At 43.1% G+C, this 15,731-nt stretch overlaps 2 protein-coding genes across 5 annotated transcripts in view; both read left to right on the top strand.

Annotated features, from left to right (window-relative positions):
* DBNL (drebrin like) overlaps positions 1-10,373 on the top strand; it is a 34,829-nt gene extending 24,456 nt beyond the window's left edge. For 2 of the 4 annotated variants that reach the window (XM_070765420.1, XM_070765421.1), the window contains 4 exons: positions 873-1,022; positions 3,518-3,639; positions 4,359-4,458; positions 8,636-10,373. In XM_070765420.1, coding sequence (XP_070621521.1) covers positions 873-1,022; positions 3,518-3,639; positions 4,359-4,458; positions 8,636-8,775 — 512 coding nt within the window. In that variant the 3' untranslated portion in view covers positions 8,776-10,373. The remainder of the gene's footprint in view (positions 1-872; positions 1,023-3,517; positions 3,640-4,358; positions 4,459-8,635) is intronic. The other 2 variants (XM_070765423.1, XM_070765422.1) reach the window with 1 other exon arrangement.
* Positions 10,374-13,141: 2,768 nt separating this feature from the next.
* Positions 13,142-15,731, top strand: part of LOC139174809 (matrix metalloproteinase-17-like) — a 29,458-nt gene continuing 26,868 nt past the window's right edge. The window contains exon 1 of the mRNA XM_070765418.1: positions 13,142-14,064. The gene's annotated coding sequence lies outside the window, so the exon portion shown is untranslated. The remainder of the gene's footprint in view (positions 14,065-15,731) is intronic.

The following is a 15,731-nucleotide window of genomic DNA, read 5'->3' as shown; positions in this document are numbered from 1 at the left end:
TTAAAACCCACGTCTGCCGTCAGGCATGGGGCAATTGATACATCTCCCCCGGGCCTATACAGTTTATGCATGGTATGTTTGTGTGTATGTTTGCTTTTAACAATGGTTTTTTAGTGATTTTTAGATTATTAGATTTGTTGTACATTGTTTTATTGTTGTGAGCCGTCCCGAGTCTGCGGAGAGGGGCGGCATACAAATCAATCAATCAAACAAACAAACAAACAAACAAATAAATAAATTAGTACATAAGTCACTTTTTTTCAGCACTGTTGTAACTTTGAACTGTCACTAAACCAGGAGTGTCAAACTCAAGCCCTGGGGGCAGATCCAGGGTGCTTAGATCTGGCCCACGGGCCCATCCTGGAAACAAGGAAGGACCAGCCCTTGGTGCTTTTGCCAGGGAAAATGGGCTCTGGAGCTCCGTTTTAATCTGCCCCAGCCTCCTGCAACTCTGCCAAATGAGAGAAAGAGAAAATGGGAGCTCCGTTTTCACTTGCAGGGGTTGCAGGAGGCTGTGGCAGCCGAAAATGGAGCTCTGGAGTCTGCTTTAGCTGGCAGAGCGTTCATGCCACCACGCCCTCCCGACAGGAATGACATCAAACTGGCCACACCCCAACCTCCCCCCTCCCCCCGAGGTCAAACACAACCCTGATGCGGCCCGAATGAAATCATGTTTGACACCCTGCGCTAAACTAATGGTTGTTAAGTTGTGGACTTCCTGTAGTTCTATGCACAAGTCAGAAACACTGTTATACTTCTGAATAAAAATGGATGGAACTTTGGTAGTAGCTGAGCAGCTTGAGCCAAGGATTCCTGGTTGTATAAGAGACAGGGGCCATTTGTGTTCTGGACTGACTTGGCTGCTTTCCTAGGCAAGTTACGGAGCCCTTTCCTTCAGGAGAGAAGCCAGGTGGAGAGTCCTGCATCCCCTCTCCAACCTGCTACTCAGGATGTTCCTCCTCCTCCTGTTGTCCGTTCGTCTGGTCACGACACACCTCCAGTTTTTCCTGTTCCCGAACTTGGTAAAAGCATTATACGAGAGCTTCTGATTTCTGTTCCTTGATTATTTTTTAAAAAACAGCAAGAGGTGTTTTTTTTAATAACCAATAGTAGTTCTGACTTTTCCCCTCTGCATCCCAGTTGCAAGATACACCTGAAGTTTATTTGATTTACTTACTTGTTTTAGAAACATATAAGGCCTCCCAACTGTGCAAAGAACTTTTGAGTGGTGTACAGTAAAAAGAAAAAAAATCAACATTGCAATATAGTGAACACAGTTAAAATAATACAACTCAAAGAAACAACCCTATTGCCAAAAGGAGCCATTAGATGACCACCAGTCATGAGGTCCAGCAGCCCTTCTAATCCAAGGCCTGGGGAACAAACCATGTTTCCAGTGCTCATTTGAACACATTCAGGGTGGGTGGTGGGGGTGAAGCATATCTTACAGGTAAAGGTTTTCCAGAGCAAGGGCTTTGACAGGATAGAATGCTCTCCTGAAAGTACCCTTGACCAAGCCATGATTTCCCCAGAGGGTTTAAAATTTTGCCATTTTGTGTCCAGGTTCCTGCTTAGAAAGTTTCATCCCCTCCCCCAAAAGCCTGCGAGAGAAACAGGCTTTAGAAAAATAAAAGACTTTTATGTTACTTTTCACGTGCAGCATAGATATAAACCTGTGATGTTGAACCTATGGCATGTGTGCCACAAGTGGGACACGGAGTCATATCTGAGGGAACACAAGGCAGCTCCAGCACAGATGTGCGCACTGGCCAGCTGATTTTCGGCATGGGGAGGCTGTTTTTGCCCTTCCAGGCTTCAGAAAAGCACCTGGAGCCGAAAAATGTCGAAAAACAGGCCTAATGGGCCTACCACAAGTTCAAAACCCAACTTCCAGTAGGTCCATTGGGCCATTTTTCACCCTCCCTGAGTCTACGGAGAGGGGCGGCATACAAATCTAATAAATAATAATAATAATAATTTAGTGGGGCCTGCGTGCATGCATGGGGTGGGCAGCATGGGACATTGTGCGCATATGCGCAAGGGGAGGGCATTGCAGTATGGATGTGGGCAGGAGTGGGCTGCTAGCCGGAATGTTAATTGGGCTCGCCGCCACGGCTCATGAATGCTTCAGGGCCAGCACGATTTTGCTTTTGCACCTGTGGAGATAGCAAAATCATGCATGGAGCCGCAGGGGCGCCCATGTTTTGGTGAGGGTTTTTTTGCTTCTGCACATGCCGAAACACGGGTGCACCTGCGGCTCCGTGCGCAATTTTGCTATCTCCATAGGTGCAGAAGCAAAATTGCGCTGGCCCCACAAGTATTCACGGGCCACGGCAGCAAGCCTAATTTAGCGTTCCAGCTGGAGCCCACCCCGGATGTGGGCACCTGCACGTACTATTGTGCCTGCATGCACCCTTTTGGCACTTGAGCAATAAAAGATTCACCATCACTGATATAGACCTTGTTTATCACCCACCCACCCCCTTTCTGGATATAGTACAGCTTTCTCCCACGTGAGAAAGTTGAATTTCACTACAAAAGCTGCTCCAATCCAATATTTTCCAAGCTGTTTGCTTCATTACTGTTATTTTACTGAAGAAGATTTTTTGCTTGGGACATCTTCAGTTTCTCTGTACTCTTTATAGCTCTTGCAAACTTGTAAATGCATTTCTTTTAATACAAGGCTGCACCCAGGTCATGGTTGCATTCTCACAACCAAACTCTCCCCAGTCCTGCTCTCAAAAGATCTTTACCAAGTCTTTGTTTAACCAAATCTGTGTCTCATTCTCCATTGACTAGAGTTGTTAACAGTGGAACAGACTAGAGCTGTTCTTTTCACCCTTCTTTCAAAAGGAACCCTTCTAATTTTGTTGTGGTGAGAAAATGTAAAATGTGCAGCTTCATTCATCCATCTTCGTGATCTTTCTTTTCTTCAGAAGCTTGAGAAGTCTGTTGTTGCCCCAACAAGATCTCTTTCTGCTCAGTTTTTTTCATGTATTGTGTAGTATCTTGTGTCCTGTTTCCTCTGTGTGGACATTTGTGCAATCCTTTTTCTTGCTGCATCGGAAAAGCTTGCGGGGAGGGGAGATAAATGAGAACCCAGGAGTTTGCACTGTTTCTAAGAAGGTTAATGTGTTGGTGTAGTGGTTAAGATGCTGTCTCAGAAAACAGGAGACTTGAGTTCTAGTTCTGCCTTAGGCATGAAAACAGGCTGGGTGACTTTGGGCTTCTCACTCTCTTTCAACCTTACAGGGTTGTTGTTGAGAAAATAGGAGGAGGATGTGTTACATATACGTCGGCTGCCTTGAGTTGCTTGTAAACAGAATAAAAGGCAGGATAAAAATCAAAGTGATATACACTAAGACAAGTAAGTTGCTTGCTGTATTGAAAGGAAAGCAAGACACTGAGCAGAGGCATCCTGGGTGGAAAAGCTATTAAATCAAGGAAGAAACAAACCCTGGAACATGAGTGGTGGTTTCTCAACATTGGGGATTGAAATTGGGAATGCTTCTTTCAGGTAATTCTGTCAGGGAGGAGAACCACAAGGCAGGAGCTGCAGCTTTCCAACCAGAGGTAGAAGAGGAGGCGGTATACGAGGAACCCCCAAACCCACATGTGATCTATGATGAGCCCCCTGAGGTTAGTCTCTGCTAGCAAAAGATCAATACAGATTGGATTATTCTTGACTGCATTAGCAAGATAACGTTGTTATGGTCTTTGCTGTTTTTTAAATCAAAATATTGGTAAGAAAAAATACTTTGGATTTGCAATTTCCCTAATTTCTCAAGCATGCTTTCTTATGTAAATGCAATTAGTGAAACCTACATTAATATAATGACAATATAGGTTTTGTAAAAAATACAACTCACTCAGCCCAACTCACGTTCATGCCTTTGCAGGCAAGGTAACATCATTCAGTAATGAAATATATATATGCTTATGTTCTGTTCAAAACTTCTTCCATGGATTTTTGCCTGGAAGATGATGCAGATCAAGTCATGTGACAGTGACATCTGACTTGGCAGATCTTACCCCCAAAAAATCCTTCAAAAATCTGTTGTATACTTCTTTTAAATCATTCCTTTCAGAAATTAAGCCAATTATATTTTTATAAATTACTCCTATGTTTCTAGTTTTGTACACTTACCTCAGAACATGCATTGAGATTTGCTAGTGCTGACTATGTCACCCTCCAACTGTATCGCTTTCAACTCTCAAAATTCTCAACCTTTAGTTATTGCCTCTTGCCATGCAGAGCAGGCCCAGGTTGGGAAAAGACATTTTAATGAATGGTGGTGAAAAGATGGATTCAATATATCATTCTTTGTCTCGCTAACTCTTCTTTGTTTTGGGAACAGCCTGAAGATGCTAATTATGATTATAGTGATGCCTACCAAGAAAACCTTAGCACGGAAGGAAAGGGAATATGTGCCCGTGCTCTCTATGATTACCAAGCTGGTATGTGTGATTTGTTTGGCTTTTATAAGTTCCTCACATTAGGAACAGGTGGTGCAGGTTTTTTCCTTTTTTTTTTTTTTAAAAAAAAAAGCATGATCAGAATTTTGAAAGTCAGAAAACCACATTTTAGAACTGAAATTAAGCTTACTGAAATAAAAAAGGTGTTTTCTTCTCACCCTTAGCAGAAGCAATAAAAAGTTGAAGCTCTGCCTGTATGAGTTATATTGTGCTCCGGGGCTGCTTGAATATGCAAAGTACAGTGTTCCCTCGACTTTCGCGGTGGATGCGTTCTGAGACCACTCCACGAAGTAGAGATGCGGAAGAAAATACACTATTTTTGGCTATGAACAGTATCACAAGCCTTCCCTTGAAACTTTAAAACCCTAAATTACAATTTCCCATTCCCTTAGCAACCATTTAGATTATTACTCACCATTTTTATTTACCAAAGTTTATTTTAAAAAATATTTATTAAAGGCGGACGAAAGTTTGGCGATGACATATGATGTCATTGGGTGGGAAAAACCATGGTATAGGGGGGGAACCGCAAAGTATTTTTTAATTAATATTTTTGAAAAACCGTGGTATAGACTTTTCATGAAGTTCGAACCCGCGAAAATCGAGGGAACACTATATATAGGTGGAAGTTGTGTTTTTAGGCACATGGAGTGCAACTCTCAAAGCCTGGCCAATTTTTGCTGCTAACTTTTAACGTGCCATCAGAATGAATGTATTAAATGTTTCATTCCCTCGTATTTAATCCTACTTTATTGTGTACCGTGGCTCTGCAGGCTGCTTCTATTGGTTGAATGTAGACCCAGCCTGCCATTCAAAAGCCTAATTTGACCTTCAGCTGAGAAAAAGGTTGCTCAGCTCGGATTTAAAAGCTGAAATGATAATACAGGATATTATGAGTCTCCAGAAAGGAGGATCAATAATCCACAGTGAAAGAATAAGCAGCATTAGAAAAGAAAAGGTTAAATGATTAAGTACTTGAATTTGGCATAAGGCAACCCAGGTTATTACAGGTGTTATTTAAATAAAATTGAAACAGGCTGAGGTTAGAAAAGAATTTCTTGACCTTGGCACTGCTGCAGCTTTTTTGGGAAAGTTTTTTTTTATTTTTTTCTCCACAATTTCTATATATACAGTGATCCCCCGGTTATTGCGTCCCCGACCATTGCGAACAGGGTAATTCGCGATTTTTCAACCCGGAAGTCAAAACACCATCTGCCCATGCGTGCCCTTTTTTCTATGGGCACGCATGCGTAGATGGTGCCCGGCAGATCAGCTGCTGGGCGGCTTCCCTGGGTCTTCCCCCTCTTGCTGGCGAGAGGGCGAGCAGCGGGCATCAGCAAGGAGTTTCCCCACCGCCCACGCAAACTCCTCGCTGCCGCCCGCCCTTCGCCCGCCCACACCGTTCATTCTCGCGGCCAGAGCAAGCGCGGACAAGCTGTTCGCTGGCGCTAGCTCTCGCCTGCCTGCCCGCTAGCGAGGAGCCGCCTGCCTGCCCGCTAGCGAGGAGCCGAAGATTGGGGGCGGCGCGACGTCGCCACCGGCATGGGGGGCTTACCAGCACCCCCCGGACCCCCAACCCGGGTTTGGGGGGCTGCTAGGAAGCCCCCCATGCCGGCGGGGACGTTTTAAAACACCCGCGCGACTTTCCAATGAGTCCCGAAGACAAACGCGTTGTCTTCGGGACTCATTGGAAAGTCACGCGGGTGTTTTAAAACATCCCCGCCGACATGGGGGGCTCGCTAGCACACCCCCAAACCCGGGTTGGGGGTTCGGGGGTGTGCTAGCGAGCCTCCCATGTCGGCGGGGATGTTTTAAAACACCCGCGCGACTTTCCAATGAGTCCCGAAGACAAACGCGTTGTCTTCGGGACTCATTGGAAAGTCGCGCGGGTGTTTTAAAACATCCCCGCCGACATGGGGGGCTCGCTAGCACACCCCCAAACCCGGGTTGGGGGTTCGGGGGTGTGCTAGCGAGCCTCCCATGTCGGCGGGGATGTTTTAAAACACCCGCGCGACTTTCCAATGAGTCCCGAAGACAAACGCGTTGTCTTCGGGACTCATTGGAAAGTCGCGCGGGTGTTTTAAAACATCCCCGCCGACATGGGGGGCTCGCTAGCACACCCCCGAACCCCCAACCCGGGTTAGGGGGGTGCTAGCGAGCCCCCCATGTCGGCGGGGACGTTTTAAAACACCCGCGCCGCCCCCAATCTTCGGCTCCTCGCTAGCGCTGCGGAAGTAAAAACACCATCTGCACATGCGCAGATGGTGTTTTTACTTCCGCAGCGCTACTTCGCGAAAACCCGCTCGTTGCGGGGGGTCCTGGAACGGAACCCTCGCAAAGAGCGGGGGATCACTGTACTTCAATACAAATACCTTAAGAATATATCAATAGCATACTCATCAATCAAAATTCAATAACCTATTTTACATCTTGCTGTTATTAATCAGTCTGTTTTTCTTTTTCTTCACACTCTTCTCTCTCTATCCCCTTCTCCTGTTTACCTTCTTACTCCTTCTCTCCCCCTTCCTACTTCCCTCTCCTCCTTTCCTTCCCTTTCCTACTCCCCCTTTCTCCTTCTAAACCCTTCCCTAAGTGATTTTGATTCCAATACATATTACATTTAACAGATTGATAACATTTTCCCATACTTAAGTTGTCAGCTTTACTTTTAAAACTTCTTGTTATTTGACATCATATCTGTACTGTTAAATCTTTATTTTCGGTATATGTTGTTAAACTAATGCTACCTTCTTATTGCATTGTGGGAGTTGGAGTCCACACATATTAAAGTTGCCAAGATTGAGAAGCCATATGGTTTACACATAGTCCTCAATTTGTGAGCATAGTTGGAACCAGAACTTCCATCACTAAGCAATACAGTTGTTAAGTAGGTTGCACCTGATTTTATGAGCTCTTGCCACAGTTGTTCAGAAAATTATGCAATTGTTAAATAAATCCATCCTTTCCCATTGACCTTGCCAGACGAGGAACAATGGCTGGAAGCTGACCAAGGAGAGATTCAACCTAGAAGTAAGGAAGAACTTCCTGACGGTCAGAGCGATCAACCAGTGGAACAACCTTGGGAGGTCCTTGGGAAGGTCACATGACTCCAGGCCACTGCAATTGTTATAAATACATACTAGTTGTCAAGTGCTCAAATTTTGATTACATGACTGCGGGGAAACAGAGACAGTTGGAGAGCCAGTCATAAGTCATTTTTTTCAGTACTGTCGTAACTTCAAATCCTCAGGATCAAAGTCAGTGTGATTCTGATCTTGCAGTCCAGCAGCTCCCAATCTTTGGGCACCAGGGACCAATTCTGTGGAGAGGAGTTTTTTCCACAGACTGGAAAGGCCGAGGTATTGGGTGCTGCCTGCATCCCACGGATGGGGCTTCCCTTGTTTACATGCCCTGATTTCTGACATGCCGCAGTCCAGTGCCGGTCCACGGACCAGGGGTTGGTGACTCCCATTATAGTCTACCAGGCCAGTTACTTTCTTAAAAATATATTTATTTTTTTATTTTATTTATTGTTAGAGTTGAAAGGGACCATGCAGGTCATCAAATCCAGCCTCCTACCTGAGCAGGAATCCTAAAGCACCCCAGCCAAATGGCAGTCCAATCTCCTCTTGAAAGTGTCCAGAGTTGGGGTGTTCACAACCTCCGCAGGCAGGTTGTTCCACTGGTTGATCGCTCTGACCGTCAGGAAGTTCTTCCTTACTTCTAGGTTGAATCTCTTCTTGGTCAGCTTCCAGCTGTTGTTCCTCGTCCGACCCTCTGGTGCTCTGGAGAATAGAGTGGCTCCCTCCTCTCTGTGGCAACCCCTCATATACTTGTATGCAGCTATCATGTCCCCTCTGGCCCTCCTTTTCTCTAGGCTATCCATGCCCAGTTACCGCAATCTCTCTTCCTAAGTCTTGGTTTCAAGTCCCCTAATCATTTTGGTTGCTCTTTTCTGCACCTTCTCCAGAGTTTCAATGTCTCTTTTGAAGTGTGGTGACCAGAACTGGATGCAATACTCCAGATGTGGTCTGACCAGCGCGTAGTAGAGTGGTATTAATACTTCCCTGGTCTTGGAGTGTATCCCCCTGTATATATGCCGGTATATATTTTAAAATTCTTTTAACATGGAGGTTGTGTTTTGTTTCCCATCATTTAGCTGATGACACGGAGATCTCTTTCGACCCTGAGAACATTATCACAAACATTGAGATGATTGACGAGGGCTGGTGGCGAGGTTACGGGCCCGACGGTCACTTTGGGATGTTTCCGGCCAACTACGTGGAACTTATTGAATAAGGACCGCTCTCCCAGGAGGGAATGAGCACGAGTGATGTTTGAAAGGCCAACTTTCCTCACAACCACTTTTTGGAAATGAAGCTGTGTTATGATTTTTTTTAAGAGTGGGGGGCATTGCTTTCTGCCCCCATCGCTGGCAAAACCCTCTATTGGCTTGGTGAAGCGGATCCTTTTTCTGTTCTGTTCATTTTCCTTGACAGGCATTTTCAGATAGAGATGGACATCCGCTTGGGCAGGGGCGGGGCAACACACAGTTCTTCCGTTTGTTCAGAGAGGGAGGAGGGTCATGTAGTGGGAAATGCACTGGACAAAACCACTCTGCAGGCAGACATGGACCATGGTCCTCTTGAATATCAACCCGGGCTCCTTTGAAGAAAGGGAAGCGATGGTCAGACCTTTTTAGTCTGTCTGTTGTAACTTTGCAAGGTCGCACGAGAAAACAGAAATCTTAAGAAATGCCTACATTAGTATTACCTTTGATTGAGGCTGCAGCCCACAACCCACTTAATCCAGAGTGCTGCCTTGGGGGAAATGGATTGTTTATAGCTGCTTTTGAAAGGCTGGCATATTTGGAATTGCTCCAAGGGAAAACAGCTTGAAAGAGCAGAATTATCCATGCTCTCTGCAGGCTTCTTTTGTGCGGCTTCAATCCATTTCAGTGGACCAATTCTTTAGGGAAGACAGTGCCCTCAGACCTCTCTGCTACTTAACATGCAAGCTGATTGGGGTTGGAAGCTCTTGGAGCATTTGTAGAAACTCTTATCCTTGCAATAGGGCAAAAGGCTGTCTCCATAAGGTCTTGTGGCAGAAGAGATTCAGATATCAATTCAATAATTCCTGTAACTAATGAGCCAATTGACCCTAAATCAAGGCTTATCTCTGAGCCGGTGGTAGGTGCACAAGCTTTAAATATTGTGCTTGTGTGTTGGTGTGAGGTTGCTCAATAGAACTCTGGTTTATTCAATTGCCCTTTCTGGAATTTAGGGGTGGGAGGACAAAAATACTGTATATTAAATTTGGCTGTGGTAAAATTGGAATTCATTTCTTCCTCTGCCTTTTTTGTGGGTGTTTTTTTAAAGTAGAATATTTTTTTAAATCTGGCAGCTGAATACACAAGAAAGATTATCAGTTCAGAAACTTGATATTAGATATCTTCAGGCCCAGTCTTTCCTAGAAGGTTTCTTCACAGGCAGAGGCATAATGTTTAACCTCCAAAAGGCAATGTTTTGTGTTTATTTTGTTTCACTTGCTCACAATTGTTTTAACAGGCTTGCCAGACTTTTCATAACTACCCAGGCAGATCAGAGAAGTTATGAGTTGAAAGAGACCATTACAGTTAAACCCATTCCCTGGTCAGTGTAGGAATCTAATAGGTAGCCAGCTTACCCTCTTAAAACCTGAAGTGAGAGCAAGGCCATAACTCCCATTGCTTAATTGTCTTGATACAATATGTAGAATCCTTGATTATTGCAATTGCTTTTCACAGCCTCATGTTCTCCTTTTTCCAGCCCTTGGCTATGCCTGAAGATTTATGGTAAAAGAGCCAGTAGATTGTGACAAAATAACAATGAACAGGAATTAAAATGACACAATAATAAGCCTGTGAATTGTTTTTTTTAAAAAAGTTTGGGGAAATAGTTACTTGCTTATAACTAAGAAGTGAGTGGTAGCCTCAATATTTAAAGAGAAATTTCAGGAAGAAAGCTCAAAGTGCCAGAAAAACAGAAATGAAACAAAGTTAGGAAACTTTTTTTTCTGTATGGATCTTGTAAGCAAACAGATGCCGGCCAGCTGTTATTTTCAACAACTCCATGGCTACCGGAGGCAAAAATAAGGTGCTGAGAATTTTAATTCATGCAAAAAGATTAGGAAGCCTAAAATATTGGAATGTATTTACTTTTTAAATGGCAAATTTAGAGAAATCCCAGATTTAAACAATTGTTCTGTAAAATGTATCTTTTGGTACATAATCCATAACATCAAACTGACATTCTCCTTGTTTTCATCATGTGTCTTGTGATGAAGTAAATTATTAGTTCCTTATCAGCAGAATTGTTTGCTGTGAAGTAGATCTGTAAATCTGGGCCCCTGCATTATAGTTTTATCTCCTTTACATCACATTGATTTATTAATCGCTCTTCAATGAGATTCAGAAGTAAAATAGTCAAGAGAACATTGTCTTAAAGAGTAGCAAAGCATCATAATTGGATAAATGGGTGTTGGGGCATTCCAGTGTATAGCACCTCCTTAGATTTGGACGGTGGAAATTATAGCTCAGTAAGATCTAAAAGGCTACAAATTCTCCATTCACTAATATATCCTAAAAAACAATGTGTGTAACCAGTATGATGATGAAATGATTTTCTTATGAGTCAGTCAATGCCCATTTGTCTTGCAGCCTCAATATACCGTATTTTTCTGAGTATAAGACGCACCAGAGTATAAGACGCACGTAGATTTTAAAGGTGCAAAACAAGGGGGAAAAGTATTCTGAACCAAATGGTGCAATAATATATTATTTAATAAAATACCAGTGTAGTAGAATACTTTTTACAAACATATATACTTTTTACAACCATGGACAATTTTTATACACTTCAAACTTGAAAGCTTTAAGACTTGTGGACCAACTCCCAGAATTCCTCCCTCAGTCATGCTAGCTCAGGAATGGGAGTTGAAGTCCACAAATCTTAAAGTAGCTAGGTTTGGATACCTTTGCACCCTTAATCCCTAACCCAGGGGTCTCCAAATTTGGCAACTTTAAGACTTGTAGACTTTAATTCCCAGAATCCCCCTTCAGTCATACTAGCTCAGGAATAGGAGTTGAAGTTCATTAGTCTTAAAGCTGTCAAGCGTGAAGACCCCTGGGTTAGGGATTAGGGTGCACTGCACGGGTATTCAAACTTCCTGAGTTAGTCCTCATCTAACTCTGGCTACTTTGCTCTTTAAACTCTCTAGCTCTATTTACAAAGAGCCTTAAAGATTATCACTGGAGATTTCAGGAAAGGAAGTGCGAGGGACAAAGAAGGAGGGAGGGAGGAAAGGAGGAGCTGCTTATCTCCCCCTTCTCCCTGCACTTGCAGAAAAGGAAAGGATCGAAAATGATCTAACAGGAAGTAAAAACTATCTCTTTGCTTTAGTCTGATCTCACCCTGGGAAAGAGAGACTGGAGTCCGGATCACTTTAATACCAGAGAGATTGGTGAAAGAAACAGTTGAATTCAGGTTTCTTTCAGTGTGATAACTGGAAAGGAAGGTGAGGTTTCTGTGCACACGTGTTGTGTCTCTTTTCATTCTGCTTTGGGCAGCCAGAGACATGGGCCGGGAAGGCTAGTCAGTGATAGAAATGAGGGAAATGCTGGAAATTTGCATTAGCTACTGTAGAAGGAGGCTGCTCAGAAGCACTGAGCAATTTTGCATGATGATACAAATCCTTCTCCCTTCCGTCGTCCTTCTCTCCCTCTCTCTCTCGTTCTCTCTCTCACACACAGCAGAGTCTGGCACTGATCATGCAAGGAGAGTACAGGGAGAGCAGCTTCTCCCGTCCTTCCCAGAAAGCATCTCTGCTGATGGGGGGAGGGGGAGGGGAGCATTCCCCAAAAGTCTTTCTTTGCAGCTGAGTGTTTGGCCTTTGAGGCTGCCTGCTTTCCTTCTCCACCTCGGGGGTGCTTCCCCCCCACACTGCTCCTCCGTGTTGCAGTCCTCAACGTACGACCACAATTGAGTCCAAAATATATATTGCTAAGTGAGACAGATGTTAAGTGAATTTTGCCCCATTTTATATGCAGCCATAGTTATTAAATGAATCAGTTAAGTTAGTAACACGGTGTTAAGTAAATCTGGCTCCCCCTTGCTTGTCAGAAGGTTGCAAAAGATGACCACAGGACACTGGGATCTGGCAACCATCATAAATAAGAACCAGTTGCCAAGCATCTGAATTTTGATTGCATGATCATATGGGGATGCTGCAATGGTCATGTGAAAAACTCATAGGTCATGTAACTTTTTCTTCTATGATTTTTTTTGATTTTTTTTTCTCCAGTTTTCATATATCAATGCGTATACCTTAGAATATATCAATTATATACACAACTATACATTTTTATCAATCATTCTTAAATCAATGTCCTACTTTGCACCTATTATTTCTGTTCCTCAGTCTGTTGTTCTTCATTTCTTTATACTCCCCTCCCTCTTTCTCCCTCTCTTCCCTCCTTGCTTCTTCTCTCCCTTCATCTTTCTATTTCCTCTTCCTTTGCCTTTCCTTGAGTGAACCTTATCCTAATTCATCTCTTGTTTAATAGACTGATAGTTTGTTCCCATATACTTTTGGAACTACGAGTGTCTCTTTTAAATTTGTTATTTTTAATCACTTCTATACATACAATTCTTTATTTTAGGTCTATGCTTGTCATAACTTTGAAGGGTCACTAAATGAACTGTTGTAAGTCAAAGAATACCTGTACCCTTTCAATATGAGGGGAGGAAATCCTCACATGCCAATTTCTCTTCCACTTAAAACAGTTAGTGACTGCTCAAACTTGCAACCGCACTGAAAAATATGACCGACCACTGTTTTTCACACAACTGTTGCACCAGGGGCGTGTGATCAAAATTCCGATACTTGGCAACTGACTCATTTATGACAATTGCAGGATCATGTGATCACCTTTTGCGACCTTCTCGCAATTAAAATTAATGGGGAAGCCAGATTCACTTAACAACCGTGTTACTAATTTAATAACAACAGTGATTTGCTTAACAAATGTGGCAAGAAAAGTCATGAAATGGGGCAAAAATCAACACGTCTCACTTAGCAACATAATTTTTGGGCTCAATTGTCATAAGTCGAGGACTCCCTGTATTCTCTCTGAAGAACTGAGATCGTATGGTCTCCAACACTGTTAAGTTACATCTACGGCAGCTTCTGCTATGGGAAGAGGTGTTTCCTGCTGCACTGTAAGATTTGTCAAGCCTTTCATGGATCTCTTGGTTGGGAATGATGGATGTGAAGGGTGGGGGTGGCCGTTAGGTAGCCTAATGCAGTTAACTAGGTCAGGTAAACAGGAGTGGAGGTGGGGGGAGAGACAGGACAAGAGAGACAGAGATGGATAATCAAATCCAGGGCAGACTTCAATTTCATTTCCATTTGTTTCCGATCCTCCCCTGAGACCCACTGCCACCAGCAAAGAAATCATTATTGTAATGTTCTTTACAGCTCGGGAAGTGCATCGTGATGTCTCTGTATTTCAAAAGGATGGTTAATGCTCCTTGAAAGATGCAGAAAGAGGTGGGTTTTGGCACATATGCTCCCTCAAAAAAAAAGGAAAGAAAATCTTTGTTTTTTCCAAAGTCCCCAGAGCATGGTTTTTCTATCTGTGATCCACACAGCCCTAGAACTCCAGAAGAATGGATGGGTTTTATGAGACAGTTAACTCAAACATGGCCATTTTTCCATCACTGGATCTTTGCCTCTTGCTCAGGACATCTGAGATTTCTTAAAACTAACAGAATATGGGTATCCTAGAGAGGAGAATTGGAAGCCACAAAGTAACCACCGTTCAAAGTTTATTTTATTTATTTATTTATTTATTTATTAAATTTGTATGCCGCCCCTCTCCGTAGACTCGGGGCGGCTCACAGCAGTGATAGAAACAATGTACAATACAAATCTAATAATACAAAGTTAAAAACCCATAATTTAAAAAACATGCACACAACACACCATACATAAATTATATAGGCCTGGGGAAGATATTTCAATTCCCCCATGCCTGACGGCAGAGGTGGGTTTTGAGAAGTTTACGAAAGGCAAGGAAGGTGGGGGCAATTCTGATCTCTGGGGTGAGTTGGTTCCGGAGGGCCTGAAAAATGTAACTTACAATTGTTTTTCACAGTTACCTTTCCAGCATCCTCATAATCCTGTGATCAAAATTCAGATGCTTTGGCAACTGGTTCATATTTATGGCCATTGCTATGTCCCAGGGTCATGTCATCACCTTTTGCAACCTTATGACCAGTCAAGGCGAAAGCCACATTGACCTCACAACAGAGTAACTTATCAATTGCAGTGATACACTGAACTGTGGCAAGACATGTCACAGAATGGGGCAAAGCTCACTTAACAAATTTTGGGCTCAAGTGTGGTCATAAGTCAAAGGCTCCCAGTAAACATTAGAGTTGTAGGCATCATTTGCCCTGTGGCACCTATGTTATTACTTGGCTTTTTGGGAGAAGGAGATTGCAGGTGCTGTCACTCAATTTAAAAACAATGTAGTTAGTGTGTATCACCATCCAACTCAAAATAAGTACCGGTAATACTTGGTGACAAAGGCAGATTTAGGGTGGTTGTCCCCTCCTACATCTACCTTCTAAAGATCTTCCCAACTCCATTCTGCCAGCTATTTATCTTTCTGGTAGGTACACATATTTCTAAATGGAGCCATTCAACATTATTATTGCCCAAGAATCCTTGTGAATCCAGGATGGACCTCAAAAGCAGGAGGCTTCATATGTTGGGCTAATGCTAAGCCATAAAACAGATGCATCTGTGTTGTCCTCAGCATGCTGCAGAATCTAGCTGATTGTGGTTGATTGATAACCAGTACTTCAAGTACTGGAACAAACCATGAATGGGGGAAATTGCCGTGTTCTCAATTTTTGTTTTTAATGAATCTTTAAGAGCAAAGGCAGGCATTTTGCCAAGAGCCACCACGTTGCTCACATGTTGAGTCAATTCATATTATTCATATAGGGCTTTTTGCCCATCTAGTTTAATATGGACTCTTAACTAGAAGAATCTTCCAAAGTCTTCGTTCCAGATTTATAATTTAAATTTCCAGGATGACTCACATGGCAAGGATCGGCAGTTAGAGATTATTCAGTTGTCCTTTTAATGAGAGATGTTGATCAAGCCTAGCAATTTGAAATAAAATCTGTATCCACTGAATTTCCTTT

This window comes from Erythrolamprus reginae, chromosome 12 (genome assembly GCF_031021105.1).
Source record: "Erythrolamprus reginae isolate rEryReg1 chromosome 12, rEryReg1.hap1, whole genome shotgun sequence".
In the NCBI taxonomy this organism is placed as follows: Eukaryota; Metazoa; Chordata; class Lepidosauria; order Squamata; family Dipsadidae; genus Erythrolamprus; species Erythrolamprus reginae.
This window is presented reverse-complemented; position numbering and strand designations above follow the sequence as displayed.